The sequence below is a fragment of the Sander lucioperca genome, chromosome 14 (genome assembly GCF_008315115.2).
Source record: "Sander lucioperca isolate FBNREF2018 chromosome 14, SLUC_FBN_1.2, whole genome shotgun sequence".
Lineage (NCBI taxonomy): Eukaryota > Metazoa > Chordata > Actinopteri > Perciformes > Percidae > Sander > Sander lucioperca.
The window spans coordinates 26,246,410-26,265,250 of record NC_050186.1 but is presented as its reverse complement, the minus strand read 5'-3'; the positions used below and the strand labels follow the sequence as shown (position 1 = coordinate 26,265,250).

General features: G+C 38.9%; 1 protein-coding gene across 1 annotated transcript; it reads left to right on the top strand.

Annotated features, from left to right (window-relative positions):
• The first annotated feature begins 4,488 nt into the window (after positions 1-4,488).
• On the top strand, positions 4,489-17,720 carry spag8 (sperm associated antigen 8). The gene is made up of 6 exons (XM_031277534.2): positions 4,489-4,720; positions 9,273-9,432; positions 9,715-9,760; positions 12,511-12,625; positions 14,663-14,725; positions 17,324-17,720. Exons 1-6 carry the CDS (start codon positions 4,652-4,654, stop codon positions 17,429-17,431), a joined length of 561 nt encoding a protein of 186 aa, XP_031133394.1. The 5' UTR covers positions 4,489-4,651; the 3' UTR covers positions 17,432-17,720.
• The last annotated feature ends 1,121 nt before the right edge of the window (positions 17,721-18,841 follow it).

Genomic DNA, 18,841 nt, shown 5'->3' with positions numbered 1-18,841 from the left:
ACTGTATATAAAATTACTATGTCTTATCTATCTATACCCTACATATGATAATGTTGGCTAACAAGTCACATTGAAAAGCCTGTAGATGAAAGCCAAACACTGCTTTTAGCTATTAGAGGCTCATACCATGTGTTGGCAGAGGGTGTCAGAGTTGGCCTGGTGGTCAGGGTGTGACTGCAGGGGAAGATGAAAGTAATGAGATAAAAGCTGATCTTGGACCTGGTGCTGCGTCTCAGGGTGAAGCATAAACATTCCCACAGAAAGTGACATCTCCAAAGTGGGGAACCATGTGAGCTGCGAGACACGCATGCAGGGTTTCCAACTGAGAAGAAAGAGAGAAAAACAAAGTCCAACACAGTCATATCTCATCAATATAGCTGCAGAGATGCTGGTAGTCATGGAGATGGTCACTAACATGTAATCACAATGTTATACAAAAATAGCAACATCCGCACTCTGCATGTTGGAGACAAAGAGAGAAAGAAGTTCTCTCAGCATCATGTTTTTCGATGGAGGGATGGAATAATGAACTGCATGTAGAGGAGATTTTAGTGAATCTGATCCCCACCCAGCTCAAACTCGCCTCAGTGACCACACATAAGCCCCAATGGTAATGCTGTGTGGGGGAATGTTGCTCCCATATTCAAGAGTTTGAACTTTAGAGATGCTTTACTTGACAAGCTTCTTATGTACTTTTGCTCTAGGAACTATTTTTCATCCAGAAATAGAGAAGTATATTATATGTGGATCCTACAAGGGCCTGAAAACCTACTTTCTTATTCAGCTTCATATGGAATCCTTCACGAACACATTATAGAGTGGTGCTCATAAGTTTATGAACCCATGCTAAAGTTGACTAAAAAGAGGAATTTAAAAAATCATCTTTTGGAAATTGATCTTAATGCCTTAATTAAAAAAATTAGGAAAAATCCAACCGTTAAGGACACCAATTTTCTTTGTGAATGAATAATGTATCGTAAATAAATAAATGTTCCTCCTTAAAATACAGGGGGCATAAGTCAGTACACCCCTTAAATTCCCATAGAGGCAGGCAGATTTTTATTTCATGGATCCAGGATATTATGCATCCTGATAAAGTTCCCTTCGCCTTTGGAATTAAAATAGTCTCACATCATCACATACCCTTCACAATACCTAGAGATTGGCATGGGGTACTTTCCATAAAATCATCTCACAATGCAAATCAAAACCAGCTATTAGGCTAACTGAAATAAAAAAAAACCTGTATTTTAAGGAAGAACATTTATTTATTTACGATGCATTATTCATTCACAAAGAAAATTGGTGTCCTCAAAGGTTGGATTTTTCCTATTTTTTTTTTTTTAATTAAGGCATTAAGATCAATTTCCAAAAGATTTTTTTTTTATTCCTCTTTTTAGTCAACTTTAGCATGGGTTCATAAACTTATGAGCACCACTGCATCTGCAAAAGAGGCAAACATACTGGTTATTTTATTTTATTCAATCATTCATTTTATTTGTGTTTTTGTGGGTGCTCTTCTAACCAGTTTGAAGGTGCAGCTCTTTTGGTAAAAGGTGATCCGAATTTAATGATATAAGATCTTAACCTTCACTCTTTGCTTTGTTATTCACACATATTTGTTTTTTTATAGTTATAAATTAGTGTTTCCCCTATAATTCTGGAGCAGCGCACCGCCCTAATTTGAATTTCTATGCTGATGATACTGTTATGTACTGCTATGCATCAACTCTCGTGCAGGCCATTGAATACTTGCAAAATGCTTTTAATACCCTACTTCAACTGAAACTTGTTCTTAATGCAGACAAGGCCAAGCTTATGTTGTTTATCAACTCTAGGAATAGGCCACAAAACATACCTTTTGGTGGTCACTCTTCAGGAAAGTGATATTTATAAGAGTTAACAACCTCTTTTAAATATCTGGGTATTTTAATTGATGACTCCCTCACTTTTAAGCCACATGTGCAGCATCTGGTGAAAAAGCTGAGGCTAAAACTGGGTTTTCATTTTCAAAATAAATTGTGTTTTTCTTTAAATGTAAAAGAGTGACTTTTTTGTTGTTGGACTATGGTGATTTTTTTTATATGTGCAGACCTCTGCTCAGTGTCTTCATATTGTTGACAGAGCTTACCATGCTTCCCAGAGGTCCATTACCAATTGTAAAGCTTTGACTTAACTCACTGTGAGCTATACTCTCAGGTATGAAGGCCTGCTCTGTCACTGGTACACACGCACGCACGCACGCACACGCACACACACACACACACACTGCGTTTCACTATCTTTGGGGGGACCCGTCATTGACATCATGCATTCCCTAGCCCCTTACCCTAACCTTAGCCATCACAACTAAATGCCTAACCTTAACCCTTACCCTCACCCTAACCATAACCTAATTCTAACCCTAATCCTACAACCAAGTCTTAACCCTCAAACAGCCCTTTAAAGTTATGGGGTCCAGCATTTTGGCCCCACAAAGCTGTCCGGACCCACAAGTATACTGTATTCCCGGTTTTTGGACCCCACGAATATAGTTAAACAAGAACACACACACACACACACACACACACACACACACACACACTACACGCTATAAAATAATGGGTGGATACCTATTAGTTTGTGTGGCATGGCGGCACAGTTTGACAGTCTACCGTTCGTTAAACATTGATGCGATTTCTTACTGTGCTTCATGCTGAGGTGGTGGACTGTCTCTCTGGCTGTCTGACAGTGAAAACCCCTCTGCTGTTTCTCAGCAACAGACTCAGTGCTTTGTTTCTGTGTCTCACTCCCACAGTAACAAGCACAGTCACAGAGTGTTAAATTTAGCAGGGTTTGCAGTTTAAATGAGCAAGTGATTTAGCAAGGTTACAGAGCAAATACATACATTCTCAAATTGAGTTCCCTTTAATGTCATGTTTCTCCCATGTTCTGTCAGTAATTCATGTTAATAATTATTTTACTTTTGACATTTAGGCTTTTTCACTTTGAATGTAGCCCATTTCCTCCAGTAGGCTACAAGAAAAAGATAAGATGAAAACTTATAATAAAATAAAAAAATATACCAGATAATAAAAAATATTGTCAGTCATAATTGTTAGCTAAAAAGTCATACTTAAGATGACAAAGTCAAAATCATGAGATAAAAAGTCAAAATTATGACAAAATAATTTTGTGATCACAAGTGAATACATAAATGAATAAAAAGTCATACATCAAGGTCCTCTTGAATTAAAAGAAAATGCATAGATAGATAGATAGATAGATAGATACTAGATAGATAGATAGATAGATAGATAGATAGATAGATAGATAGGAGATAGATAGATAGATAGATAGATAGATAGATAGATAGATAGATAGATAGATAGATAGATACTAGATAGATAGATAGATGGATAGATACTAGATAGATAGATAGATAGATAGATAGATAGATAGATAGATAGATAGATAGATAGATACTAGATAGATAGATAGATAGATAGATAGATAGATAGATAGATAGATAGATAGATAGATAGATACTAGATAGATAGATACTAGATAGATACTAGATAGATAGATAGATAGATAGATAGATAGATAGATAGATAGAGAGATACTAGATAGATAGATAGATAGATAGATACTAGATAGATAGATACTAGATAGATAGATAGATAGATAGATACTAGATAGATAGATACTAGATAGATAGATAGATAGATAGATAGATAGATAGATAGATAGATACTAGATAGATAGATACTAGATAGATACTAGATAGATAGATAGATAGATAGATAGATAGATAGATAGATAGATAGATAGATAGATACTAGATAGATAGATAGATAGATAGATAGATAGATAGATAGATAGATAGAGAGATACTAGATAGATAGATAGATAGATAGATAGATAGATAGATAGAGAGATACTAGATAGATAGATAGATAGATAGATAGATAGATAGAGAGATACTAGATAGATAGATAGATAGATAGATATAGATACTAGATAGATAGATAGATGGATAGATACTAGATAGATAGATAGATAGATAGATAGATAGATACTAGATAGATAGATAGATAGATAGATAGATACTAGATAGATAGATAGATAGATACTAGATAGATAGATAGATAGATAGATAGATACTAGATAGATAGATAGATAGATAGATAGATAGATAGATAGATACTAGATAGATAGATAGATAGATAGATACTAGATAGATAGATAGATAGATACTAGATAGATAGATAGATAGATAGATAGATAGATAGATAGATACTAGATAGATAGATAGATAGATAGATAGATACTAGATAGATAGATAGATAGATAGATAGATAGATAGATAGATAGATAGATAGATAGATAGATAGATAGATAGATAGATAGATAGATACTAGATAGATAGATAGATAGATAGATAGATACTAGATAGATAGATAGATAGATACTAGATAGATAGATACTAGATAGATAGATAGATAGATAGATAGATAGATAGATAGATAGATAGATAGCTCTTGAAAAAGAAATGCCGTTGTCATGGCGACACTTCCGTCAACTGAATCCTGTTGCTTAGTGGGATTCGTTGTCACTTCATTCAGAGAAAGAGAGAAGTGTATGTTGTTCACGGAACTACAACACTACAATGACCGAACAGCCAACCACTGTGTACAATAACGTCGGGAAATGTATGCTGCACAACTGGGCAGAAGAGGTGAGTGTAGTTAGTGCGAAATGCCCATGGATGTAATGTTATTATTATAAGGGGGGGAACTGCCTCGCTAATGTTAGCTAGCCGCCACACGTCAGACTGCTAGTGTATGTAAAAGCAATAATGTAGCCTATGACGTTAGTTTGTTGTTGTTTCTAACAGCATTGGCTACTTTTTACACAGTAGGCTGTGCGGTGTTATGATGCTGCGTTCTGGGACCGCAAATCTAATCAGCATTTTCACGCGCGACATGTGGACTTGTTTTAGCACGAAAAGCACAGGTTTACCGTGGTGTGCCAGTATTTCATTTCAGTGAGACAGCACATGCGGGCACTGGTACTGCACTGGCACTGGAATTCAGTCATGATGAATGGTATTAGTTACACCTGTGTGTGACCAGTCAGAATTCTCTATGAAAAGGTGTATTACCACGGCCCAAATGTTTTTGTTTAGTTCTAACGTTAGTCACATGTTACCAAAAATGGTGACCCAGTAGTCAGTAGCTAGCTGGTCTCACCTCACCTCTTTTTTTGAGTAGCTATGTGTGTCCGTCCTCACATTAGACAAGTTTATACCCTAATTTTCTAATTTTGTTTTGACTATCAGCAAAGAGTTACAGGTGCAGTTTGTGTTTTAGTTTAATGATAATGATAAGCCTTGGAAATATGAAAGTACACAATCAATGTATGAATACATTGATTGTGTACTTTCATATTTCCTTTTCTTTGGTGCGTGTCATAATGGCTGTGAGACTTTTCTGCCTGCTGCATTACCTTGCAAACTCAGTTATACAAAGAGTGACTGTCAACACTATTAAAGCTGGCACATGCTTATAAGTATTCAACAAATTGTCTCATATGTACGGTGGCCGACAGGGGCAAACGCCCTGCAACTTAAGAAAACACACGCAAATAGACAAAACACAAGCAAATTAAGAAAACAACTTCATTAATTTGACAACACATGTGCAGCATTCAGCAGACGCGCTGCAAATACCACAACACAACCAAATACATAAACGCGCTGCAAATACACACAACACAACCAAATAGATAAACGCGCTGCAAATATGAAACGATGCAAAAAGAAAAGCACACCAACCCCGAAAACAAATGCAACAAAAAAACGCAGCATCCAGATTACACAACGGAAGTTCTCCAGGCCTCTAGAGGGAGCAGCTAGTGGAACAGCTGGATTTTCGACCGTTATTAACCGATATTAAATTAATATTATTATTATTATTATTAATAACATAATATATTATTAATATACAGTCTATGCTCCCGTCTCATGCCCTCCCGACTGGTGCTGTCCCCGAGCTTCGGCTTTTCAAAATAAAAGCTCGCGTCTGGTCCGCTATGTGTTTGTACTTTGGTGTGTTGGATGTTTGTGAACTAAACAGTACGGCAATCATGCTGATGAATACAATAACTTTTTCAGCAGATGTCTTACTTACAACACGAGTTAGCAAAGCAGTTTTGTGTTTATATGTGCGGGCGGGATTTATTCAGTTTGATAAATGCCACGGTAAATTGGCTGGTTTACTAACAGGGAGGGAATAGAAATCCTGTCTGTTTTTTGTATTTCAAGAGCGAATTGCTCCACAATATGAATACAGATTGATCACTTATTTTGTTGGTAACCGTTGTTGTATAATCACAATATTACACTTGAGGAGGCCTACACTTCAGTAATTTCGGACCTCGAAATTAAACCCTCTCATGTAATATGGCTTAAACAAACGTCAACGTTAAACGCTGATGCAGTTTTAAATGTTTTATCACCACGAGTTTACAGACATGTCTCTGCTGATTGAGTATCACCTGTGACCTGAGCCGAGACACACCCACCAAACGAGGGAAAACAGATCTCAAACATAGATTTAATATTTACAGTCCTCTCTCTCTCTCTCTCTCTCTCTCTCAAAAATCCAGCTGTTCCACTAGCTGCTCCCTCTAGAGGTCTGGAGAACTTTCGTTGTGTAATCTGGATGCTGCGTCTTTTTGTTGCATTTTTTTCGGGGTTTGTGTGCTTTTCTTTTTGCATCGTTTCATATTTGCAGTGCGTTTATCTATTTGGTTGTGTGTATTTGCAGTGCGTTTATGTATTTGGTTGTGTTGTGGTATTTGCAGTGCGTTTGCTGAATGCTGCGCATGTGTTGTCAAATTAATGAAGTTGTTTTTCTTTTTGCATCGCTTCTTTTTTCGGGGTTTGTGTGCTTTTCTTTTTGCATCGTTTCATATTTGCAGTGCGTTTATGTATTTGGTTGTGTTGTGTGTATTTGCAGCGCGTTTATGTATTTGGTTGTGTTGTGGTATTTGCAGCGCGTTTGCTGAATGCTGCACATGTGTTGTCAAATTAATGAAGTTGTTTTCTTAATTTGCTTGTGTTTTGTCTATTTGCGTGTGTTTTCTTAAGTTGCAGGGCGTTTGCCCCTGTCGGCCACCGTACATATGGGCTTATAAACACAATACAAAAATAAACCACAGATATTCTGAAAGGGGCGTAAAATGTTCATCACAAAATGATCTTCAAAAAACGAGACATATTCAGTTTGCTGTAAGACTAAGATACTCGGAAAACCTGGAGATTTGAGAGGCTGTAATAGGCAAATGTTTATTTTTTGCCTTATCAAAATTGTTGCAGAGGAATTTTCTTTTGACCGACCAATCAACAAGTCATGTCAGTTCTAATCCTAAACATAGAACACAGATTTAGAAGAATTTGGGTAGTATACTGTAGCATAAAACACTAACAAGGTGTTTTTTATCAAATCAAAACAAGACACAGGGCCTCTATTATCCTCCCCCCCCCCATCTTTCAGTGGGTTATATAGTTCTTTGTGTATAACAGATGTACTGTACAAAAAACAGCCTGGGCTCACAGAATTCCGTGAAATGAGCATGAACTGTTAACAGCGCAGTACGTGGTGGTGGCACGGAATGTGAAAATTCCATGTGGCCACCACGGAAAACAATCCCAATGTAAAGTCAATGAGAAGATGACGTAGTATTAAGAGTGACTACGGTATCGAGTAGTATGAAAGCCCAAATCCGCAGAGGGAGGTTGGTTGGGGTGGTGGATGGGTCAAACACAGGACTTTAACCCAGGAGACCGGGGATCGTGTCCCGCGTGTCACATATCCTAAACCCAACTGTCGCTTTCTTCTTTTACTAAATGCAGCCGTCCCGTTCTTCTTTTCCTAAACTCAACCGTCCCATTGTTGTTCCGTGTCCCGTTATTGTTTTCCTAAACCCAACCGTCCCGTTGTCCCGCCACGACCTATTCCTTAACTTGAGGGGCCGTGTTCATTTCACGGAATTCTTCCGCGGGCCCATCACGGAATTTTCGGCGTTTCCATTAAACTGCCACAGATTTTGAGTTAAGGGGCCGTGTTCATTTCACGGAATTCTGTGAGATAAAAAAAAACACATTTCACTCCAAATGGAGCTTTCTCTCCCACAGGCAGCACTTTTTCTCAACTGCCTGAAACGCCTCGTCCACATTCCTGTTTGAAATTCCTCAATTAATGATGTCACTGATTGAGAATGCCACCCCAGCTTTACATACGTGCTGCCCATAGGTGCTGCCTTGAATTTGGTTGACCATTCACGACAGAGTGGGCCAGCTGACCAATCTGAGCAGACTCGGCTTTTCGAGAAGGCAGGCCAAGAGCTCAGACAGGGTGTTTTAGGCAGAGGAGCTGCAGCAATGGGCAGTGTGAGAAACATAGTTTGTTTTTTGAACATCACCGCATTTAAACCTGTTCAGTAGACAGTACAAAATATGATGCTGAAAAGGAGTATAATAGGGGCTCTTTAAAGATATAATATGTAACTTTTTTCCGCATTAAAATGTCTAAAAACAACAATGGTTAGGTTTTTGAGTTGAGTAGGCTACTTACATTCCAACAATGTTTAAATCCAGAGAAATCTGTCATTTTAAGTACACGGTCTGTGTGATTTGGTCGCTGTCACCTGTCAATAATAATAACAATCATAATAACTTTTATTTATATAGCACCTTTCGAGAAACCCAAGGACACTTTACAGAATTAGAGGTTGGCATCATAGCCTTTGCGCAGGCATTAGGGCTGTCATTATCTGCCAGAAGCAGTTATACATTGATTTTTAATCCAGTTTTAATGCATATTTTTACGATAAATCTTTTCTCGGTTGTTTTTAACTATATATTTTACTGGATTTTAGTCATCAGACATTTGGATCTTAAGTTATCAGAGAAACAAGCCGAGCAAATGCTAGTGTCAGCTCGGCTCCAGCACCTGCCTTGCCCAACAGCAGTTGGAGACACAAAACAGATTTTTAATGGGAAACCCAGTCTGTTTGCTTTGGAGAAGAGGAGACCTCTGGGATAATTTGGCTACCGGTTTATTTTTTTTTATATAGCTTTGATTTAGAGACCCCTAGCGACAGAAAATGACACATTGTATGTTTGATTGAAACAAACACCATAGACTTTACAAAGTGGGTATTTATTGCAATTGCTTTAGATTGTAACATGTTTTACACCATGTACTGTACGTCCATTTATGCAGAGGGCCGTTGCTGCTCTCGACAATCAGCAGACGAGGACACAAATCCAGAAACGTGGACACAGGGGGATTCTCACGATGGACCAGGAGTCTAAAATGGAGACTGTTAGCACGCTGAAAGCAACGTACATTCCTCCGAAAAGTCCAGGGGTGAGGCTGCGGGGTATGTGTCTCTGTCTTTCACCAGCCACAGCATGACACAACCATTATACATTTGTATACACTAGACCTGTATTTTAGAAGAGTTGAAAAGATTTTATTCAGGTGGAGGTGTCCCATAGAGTACCAGATTACAGCATTCACATACAGTACACACTGGCGGCTGCTTTGACCTTTTATTTTTATTTTTATTTCACTGTTCAATGAATCTTTTTCAGATGATTTACTGTGCAGTAGTTCAGTAACGGAGTAGTCAGTTCATCTCTTTCATTTTTCCATGATTCAGGCATCAGAGGAGAGCTTTTGGAAAAACATATCGCCCAGATGATAAGGTAAATCAAGTATGAAGCAAGTCTTTTGATGCTGAATAAATTATTGCTGGAAGTGGTTTTGTTTATGGAAATGGAGAACACTGCCTGACCATGTCTTGAGGGCAACACGTCAGAGGAAAGTGATGCAATATTTACGTGTCTGGGTTCGTTTTACTGTTTCAATCACAGCTGCAATACCTTTTAAATCAGATTTTATGATGTTATTTTACATGGAGGCATGTAATCCTAATGGGGTTTATAGGGTCTATCCCCACAGATGAGGTTATTAACATCCCACGCAAAGTTAACTGCTCATAAAGAATACAAAGCATCATGTCTTCGATGAAAGCGTCTTGTCCAGCAGTAGACATGTCTCATCAGTTGGTCTTGAGCCATACACTACATTTCCTGGACTTTATAAGCTCACAGCAACACTGCTTGATTCATACGGGGTTCCCGTCCAGCAAAGAGCTCAGAGCAATTTCCCCCAGCTGATGGGTTGTTATGCTATACACAATGCTATATTGATACTCATACATGAATTAACAGTTTTGTTATGACTAAAATATCACATCAGTCTCTTTTGCAACGTGATATCATGACATACACGCCGCTTTCTTAAGCCAAGTGGCGTGTTATCTGTACTCATTTTGAGCTATCCGCGTGTATCTCTACGCCAGAACGGGACTTTGCGTTTGGAGCTATCCGCGTGTACAGCGGACGGGTTGGATTTAGGAAAACAATAACGGGACGTGGGACAACAACGGCACGGTTGGGTTTAGGAAAAGAAGAACGAGGTTGGGTTTAGGAAACGTGACACGCGGGACACGATCCCCGGTCTCCTGGGTGAAAGTCCTGTGTTTGACCCATCCACCAACGCAATCAACCTCCCTACGCAGATTTTTGGCCTTTCATACTCCTCGCTACAGCGTAAATTGACACGCAATCGCAAGGTAATGTAAGTCAACGGCGGCCAAACTGCGTTGATAAACACGCTACAAAGCGATTATGTGTCTTGATAACAAGCAAAAATGGCATACGAATTGGCGTGTCATACATACGCCACTTAATGAGATCAGTCTGTCTTTTGACACAATGTGGAAATTCTACGCCAATGTATATGATGGCCATTGATCCACTGAATGATATTAAATGACAACTGCAAGGATAACGATACAACTTTATTGTCAGTGAAATTACTGAAATTAATTTTGCGTTCCCGAACAGGTCCACTCAAATAAAGAAAAGAAAGTATACACAGAGTGCGTTTTTACATCAGCACTCTTAAAGGCCCTACATATCATTGTTTCACCCACACGGTTGGTTGACTGGTTTCTGCCTCACTCTTCTGGAGGGTTTCTTACACCTAGGGCTAGACACCTTACACCTTTAGTATTTCTGTGGATACATGCTAATTCACTCAATTGTATCCTTGCTTTCCTCTCTTGCGTCTTATGCTGCATTAAGGCTATGTCGGCAGAATTGGAAGATCCAAAAAACTCCCTTCAGTCTGACTTGGGAGTATTCACGTGTTATGGACCTTTTTCACAGCAGACATTTTTGACTTGTCATAGTAGGAAAAGCACAGCTGAAATTGATAACCTTAACGATGGCTCAGTTCCATCAAGTGTCCCAGTAAGCTATTTCAGTGAGTCAGCATGCACAATACCAGGGCCTCTCCTAAGTGGAATGCAGCCGTCATTAATGGTTTTGAATACACCTGTGCAATACAACTTAGCTATTTTTATAAGTGAAAACATGGTACAAACCAACTTGTACAGCTCATTTTCATTGAGCTGACTGAATAAATTAAAGTTAACATTGCCAGAAATGCCATTGTAGAAATGTTTGCAGCCAATCTGTTGACACTCCTGTAGTTCCTTACACCAAGTGGGAGATATCAGAGCAGAAATTCCCATTATCTTAGACTTTGAAATTCAACTAAGAGGCTGACGTGAATGGTTTTTGCTGTAAATGTGAACGTGGGATTAATCCCTCCCATCTTGAGTACTTAAGAGAAGACCAAATAAAGGTAACTATGTACATGTACACAAGTACTGAACTTAAGTACAATTTTTAGGTACTCTCCTTGAGTATTTCAGTTTTCTGCCACTTTATAATTACACTCCACTACAACTCAAATCTTATACTTTTTTCTCTACTACATTTATTTGATAAGTTTAGTTACTTTTACTTTTAGTTACTAGTGATTTAGCAGTTTCAGATAAATAATTTTAATAAAACAATAAATTAAGATGTATTATGTAAGGGATAATGTGGAGCGAGCCAGTCATTATTGGGAATTAGAACCCTGACAGTGTGAACTGAGTCCATAGCTTCGGTCTGCTTATAAAAAAAATAAAAAAAACAGACTTAGAATGCCGTAATTGACCAATCAGAATTGAGGATTCAACAAAGCTGTGTAATAACGCAGGTTAAGATAACATAAGAACATTATCCATCTGACGGGGGACATTCACAAGCTATCAAGCAGTATATAAAGCAGTTACATTAGTCCCAGCTGTACCAGATGCAAGTGATGCACATGTAAATGTGTCAATAATTAGAATTCAACAATATAATATATACATTATTCTGATATGGGCCATTCTCCATTATGAGTTATTTTAAATGCCTGACTTTTACTTTACAAAGTATTCCTGCAGTATATCCTGTGGTATTGCTGCTTTTACTTTTACTAGTTTTCTAGTTCCGAGTATATTCTTCCGACACTGCCAAATACTGAGGCTGATATCTTGTTGTCTTCACAGAGAGAAGGTTCACGCTGAACTGAAACCACCGAGTCCCAAAACTGACTTCTGCTCCACAACCCAGAAGGATTTCTGTGTGGAGGGATTTGTGCATCTTACCCCTCAAACAACACAAGTAAGTTTAAATGCATGTATACTCTACATATGTGTATGCAAGGTCATGAACAGTGATGAGATCAAATCTCCTGTGTTGCATCTAAAACAATATGTTATTCGTTATGAGTGCCTAAAAGGCAACTTTAACATTGTGACTGGTGTTAAAATGATGCCTAATATGTTGCACCAGTTTCCTTTTAGATGCTTCATTTGTTTGCATAAGCAAGTTAATTTTCATCTATTTGACATATAATTGTCTGTGTCTGTTTCAAATTACCAGCCCAATTGAATAAAGAGAGTAGCTGATTATGAATGAGTATTATATTTTTTCCTCCTGCCAATATTCAAGGGGGGAGAGAGAGAGAGAGGGAGGGAGAGAGAGAGAGAGAGAGAGAGAGAGAGAGAGAGAGAGAGAGAGAGAGAGAGAGAGAGAGAGGTGGGGGGGTGGACAGAGAGATGAACAACTACTACAATAATACTATATTATAGAAATATGACTCATAATAATTATAGCAGATATAGCAAATAATAGCATAGCATATATCATAGTATTATAGCATAATAATAGCAATAGCCATCATTATATTCTTAATGGTTATAATTATAATGGCAAGTGCATCTTGAATTCATATTATAATATTGTCATTAGATTCCAGATTCAGCTGTAGGATAACTAGGGAAACATTAGTGGATTCATCCATACATCTTTTCTGATGGCAGAAATGTTGACATGCAGGAAAAGAAGATCTGTAATTAATAAAAATGAATGATGACACCATTCCATTAGGCGTGACATTACCATTACCAGAGGCCTGTATCACCAAGCTAATTCAACTTAGTCTGGGTTTATTTGAGCTGTCTGCCTTTACTAAGCTTACCACTGGCAGTGCTGGTTATCATCTGGCTCAGTTAAAGGGGCGCTATGCAGTTTTGGCCATTTCTTCACTTTTGCTGGCAGGTTTCTCTATAGAGCTCCCCCTACAGCTTCAGAATAGATATTTGGCAGCTCCTATGTTTACTTGTGTCTGACTCCTCGCTGGGTCAGTCTGCCGTTTCCTCTTTCTCTGTTCATCCGACAGTGCTTTCCTAGCTTTCTGCTTCTATTTTCTGGCTCAGCCATGACGATAGTGTGGAAAACTCCATTGCTACCTTGTTAGCCGGTTCCTGAATGGGCATATATCTGCAGTGCCGTGAAACAATTTGTTACATCGCAAGACCTGATATCACGCAATACTTCCTGATGCTGAGGCCGGCGGCTCGCCGGCCCAAAGTTGCAAGGGTGGTTTTTCAGCTCACAGGCGCTAGGGGGGAGCGAGACGACAACCATTCAACCTGAAAAAAGTCAGATAACCATTCCAATGACTCCGAAGCTGTTCAGTTAAGGTAAATGAAGCTAAAAAAGCTGCATAATTCCCCTTTAACTCTGGGGTTTCCAATGCAGCTATAAGCACATTCATGTGAAAGAGACAGAGTTCTTAATTACAGGCCAAGCACAGGCAATATTAACAAAACCATGAGTGTTGTACTAAATATGACATGAGATGATAGGCCTGATGTTATCCTGAGCTGCAGTTATGCAATAAGAGTGTAAGAACTGTCTGCAGCTATCTACTTATTAGGCTGTCAGTGAGTGTGTGGTAAACTAGAACCATCATTAGTCTGTAAGTATAAACTACAACCTGTCAGAAATCCTGTTTCATGCACAAAAATATATATTTTATGTGAAGTGATTCTTCTGATCTGTTAAAATGTCACGATGTGTTCTCGCTTGTCACTTCATTGTCAATTCAATACTTTGGTCCAAGATCATGTAGGAATGATTTTGCCCTGATCCTGTGAACACAGGTTAGCTGTGCAGCATAGGTCACCATAGTAACATACCCAGGTTATAACCACAGACAGCTGGCACAATGGATATTTGGCATTTCTTTTTGAAAAATATTCTGACCCAACGGTTCCCGTTGGCCAGGCCTGTACAACTAAAGGGGAAACGCTGAGAAAATCCAACTCACAATACTGCTTATTTGACAGGGCGCTCTTGTTGTCTCATTTCCAGGTTCATGATTATAAAACGGACCAAGCGGTCACATTTTGGAGTGAAAATTGCCAGCAAATACAGGTGGGTCAGATTGTTCCACTTTTTGGATGTTGGGTGTCATATTTTGCTGTTTGTTTGCTGTTATATTAATTATCCATTCAATATTTTCTGTGCCTTTTAAGTGATTATAGTTGTGGGCCAAAAGGAATAGCTGATTTAAAGGCCTCATGACATGGTGCTCTTTGGATGCTTTTATATAGACCTTAGTGGTCCCCTAATACTGTATCTGAAGTCTCTTTTATATAGACCTTAGTGGTCCCCTAATACTGTATCTGAAGTCTCTTTTATATAGACCTTAGTGGTCCCCTAATACTGTATCTGAAGTCTCTTTTATATAGACCTTAGTGGTCCCCTAATACTGTATATGAAGTCTCTTTAATATAGACCTTAGTGGTCCCCTAATACTGTATCTGAAGTCTCTTTAATATAGACCTTAGTGGTCCCCTAATACTGTATCTGAAGTCTCTTTTATATAGACCTTAGTGGTCCCCTAATACTGTATCTGAAGTCTCTTTTATATAGACCTTAGTGGTCCCCTAATACTGTATCTGAAGTCTCTTTTATATAGACCTTAGTGGTCCCCTAATACTGTATCTGAAGTCTCTTTAATATAGACCTTAGTGGTCCCCTAATACTGTATCTGAAGTCTCTTTTATATAGACCTTAGTGGTCCCCTAATACTGTATCTGAAGTCTCTTTTATATAGACCTTAGTGGTCCCCTAATACTGTATCTGAAGTATCTTTTATATAGACCTTAGTGGTCCCCTAATACTGTATCTGAAGTCTCTTTTATATAGGCCTTAGTGGTCCCCTAATACTGTATCTGAAGTCTCTTTTATATAGACCTTAGTGGTCCCCTAATACTGTATCTGAAGTCTCTTTTATATAGACCTTAGTGGTCCCCTAATACTGTATCTGAAGTCTCTTTCCCTAAATTCCGAATTACAGCCACTAGAGCCAGTCCCACAATGAGCTTTCTTTAGAATGTGCCATTTCTGTGTCTGTAGCTATTGAGGAAGAGAGAGGGAGGGGCAAGGTGGAGGGTGAGGGTGTGGCCTTGACCAACTGCCACTTTGCTCGTTTGAAAGCCATGATGTCTCTCTCTCTCTCATGGGTGGGCCAAATTCTCTGGGCAGGCAAAGCAGAGAAAGGGGAGGTAACCTTCCTCCTTATGACGACATAAGGAGGAGATTCCAGATCAGCCCATCTGAGCTTTCATTTTCTCAAAGGCAGAGCAGGATACCCAGGGCTCGGTTTACACCTATCACCATTTCTAGCCACTGGGGGACCATAGGCAGGCTGGGGGAACTCATATTAATGTTAAAAAACCTCATAAAGTGAAAATGTCATGCCATGGGACCTTTAATATCAGAATCTTTTCCTCTCTGATGCTGAACACTTAGGTCTGTAGTGTGTCTGGGCTTAGTGTCTGAATAAGTCTGCAGTTTTTTCCCTTCTTTAAAAATAACATACAATCAACAATGGCACCATAAAATGTCAGAAGAGAATGCAACAGCAGCTCTCAGAAGAGTTGCACATATCCATTAAGGTGAAGAGGGAAATGATTATAGACTATACAAAGCTCTGCCCCCCATTATTCCCTCTGTGCAAAGTGTCCTCCTTTATGATTTAGTGTCAGATTCTTCAGTCTCAACAAACAGAATGTCCAGCAGTGTTGGAATGTAACTAAGTACATTTACTCAAGTACTGTACTTAAGAACAAATGTGAGTTGTACTTTACTTGAGTCTTTTTCTTTTCCTGCCACTTTCTACTTCTACTCTGCTACATTTCAGAGAGAAATGTTGTACATTTTACTCCACTACATTCATCTGACAGCTTCAGTTACTAGTTACTTTACAATTTTTTTTTTTTTTTGCACACAAAACACACATAGTTTATAAAATATGTTTTAAAATAAATTAAACCACCCAAAAATATATAGGCCTACTGTACATGGACAGCTGAAATGATTAGCCGATTAAACACTTAGTTGATTGACAGAACTGGTTTGATGGTTTCCAGTTCCAGTTTTCTGCATTGAGTGTTTTTACTTTTTACAGTACAGTACATCCTTCTGATGATACTTACATACTTGTACCTAAGTACCATTTTTAATGCAGGACTTTTAATTGTTTTTTACAGTTCATGCTGTTAGTACTTTTACTTAAAGGTGCTGTAGGTAGGATTGTGAAGATCCAGGATTTAGCCAAAAAATTTGAACATCAACAACTTCTCAGTCCCTCCCCCCTTTCTGCTAAAGCCCAAAATGGTCTCCTAAGCCCCTCCCCCCACTAGGGAGAATGAATGCGTGTGCATGAGCAGTGATTGACATGCAGTTCCCCGGCCCTGATTGGTGCATCTGAACAGGGAGCTGTGGATTTTTGCAAATCGCACTACAGGCTGTAGATGGTGCCAGAGGAGCCAGATTTTTTTAAATTACCTGCTTCATGTAGTTCTACTCGAACATAGGGTCAGTTTCAGAAAATATGACAGAAAGTTAGTTTTATAAGTCTTACCTACTGCACCTTTAAATAAAGGATCTGAATACTTCTTCCACCACTGATGTTCGGTAACATGTTTTAACTTTATTCTTGTGTTGTGGGTTTTTGTGTCACAGGGCGTGACTGCCGTAAAGACCCTGAAAGCACCTTTCAGGAAGTCGGCCCAGTTCAGCACTCCCATCAGTGAGCGGCTGGATGAAATCGAGCTTCCACCTGATAACTGAGACTGTATGTCAGACTATCACGTTACATCACTTCATTACCAGTTAATATTAAAGTGCTAACCCAGCTTTAAGGGTTATTGATTGTTGATTGTTGTGGAGAACAGTGAAGTCAATGGAAGTATCTACTCTACATATGAGATGGTTAATACAAATCGGATGAATATTTAGTTCCAGTATTTCTGCCTGAAAAACACACACATCTATAGCATTTGCTCATCTGATGTCATGTTGACGTAACACAGACAGCAGTCGCTGACATCTTGGGCCCTATCTTGCACCCGGCGCAGCGCAACGCCCGACACAAGTGTCTTTGCTAGTTTAAGACCAACGCAGTTGTCAATTTCCCGTCCAGCACCCATGTCGTTTAAATAGCAAATGCACCCATGGGCGTGCTGGTCTTACAGGGAGGTGTGTTCAAGTGCATTCTGGGCGTATTGCTATCTTGAGGCAGCAGAAAGTGATCTAACATTGACCAACAAAAACTTCTTAAAAAAAGTAATCCGTTACTTTACTTAGTTACCCCCTATGGAAAGTAACGTTTTACGTTTCTCGTTACTTTTACGTTACTTTTATGTTGCTTGACTTTGGGCAGAACCAAATATCTGTTCCTAAATGTGTAGGCCTACATACAGTTCTACTATGGATAACAGGTATTTTTTTTGTGGTCTTTATTATAAAAAATAGTATCAATAGGCTCCTTAGGAACAACATGATAACCTCAAAATGGGTCATATGTCTCAAAATAAAACATGCCTCATCTAAATCCAACAGAAAAAAGAAGAACTTAAAAATGGCTTGATGTCGATGGCTTGTGTAAATAAAATAAAATGGCATAATACAGCTTAGAGGCATGAAGACATAAAGGCTTAAAGACATTTTAGCCAAAATAAAATCAAGCTGATAAGGCCGTGTCGCTGTCAGATCTGTCCCTGGGAAAAGTAACGTTGCGCCGAATTGAAAAAGGAACTAAGTTTCGTTACCAAATTTTCAGCAGTAGCGCGTTACACTACTTTTTACCCGAAAAAAGTAGTTACGTTACACACAACAGTGATTATGATATGATCTGCTGGCGAGCTTTCACTTCACGCAGGAGCAGATCATTTTCTTCTCCTGAAAATCTCTCCTTCCTGTTCAGCAAATCCGCCATCATAATAGCAATGCGCCGAGGTACAAACGCACCTGACTTTTAAAGGGAATGGGAGGTGACGCTCTGATTGGTTTATTGCATGTTACGCCCAAAACACACCTATGAATTAATGAAGACACTAAGTACAACCCTTTTGAACCATGCGCCTGGCGCACGGACCCTTTTTTCCCGCCGTTAAACTAGCTAAAGTGGATTTGTACACGTCCTAAACGCACCTGCACCAGGCGCTTCACGCCGTGCGCTTTAGATCATTAAAATAGGGC

Bases quoted from the DNA above. Each gene is read 5' to 3' on its own strand.
- spag8 (XM_031277534.2), top strand. From the start codon at position 4,652: ATGACCGAACAGCCAACCACTGTGTACAATAACGTCGGGAAATGTATG. The intron at 4,721-9,272 runs GTGAGTGTAGTT...CCATTTATGCAG, and splicing joins TGCACAACTGGGCAGAAGAG to AGGGCCGTTGCTGCTCTCGA. The intron at 12,626-14,662 runs GTAAGTTTAAAT...TCTCATTTCCAG, and splicing joins TTACCCCTCAAACAACACAA to GTTCATGATTATAAAACGGA.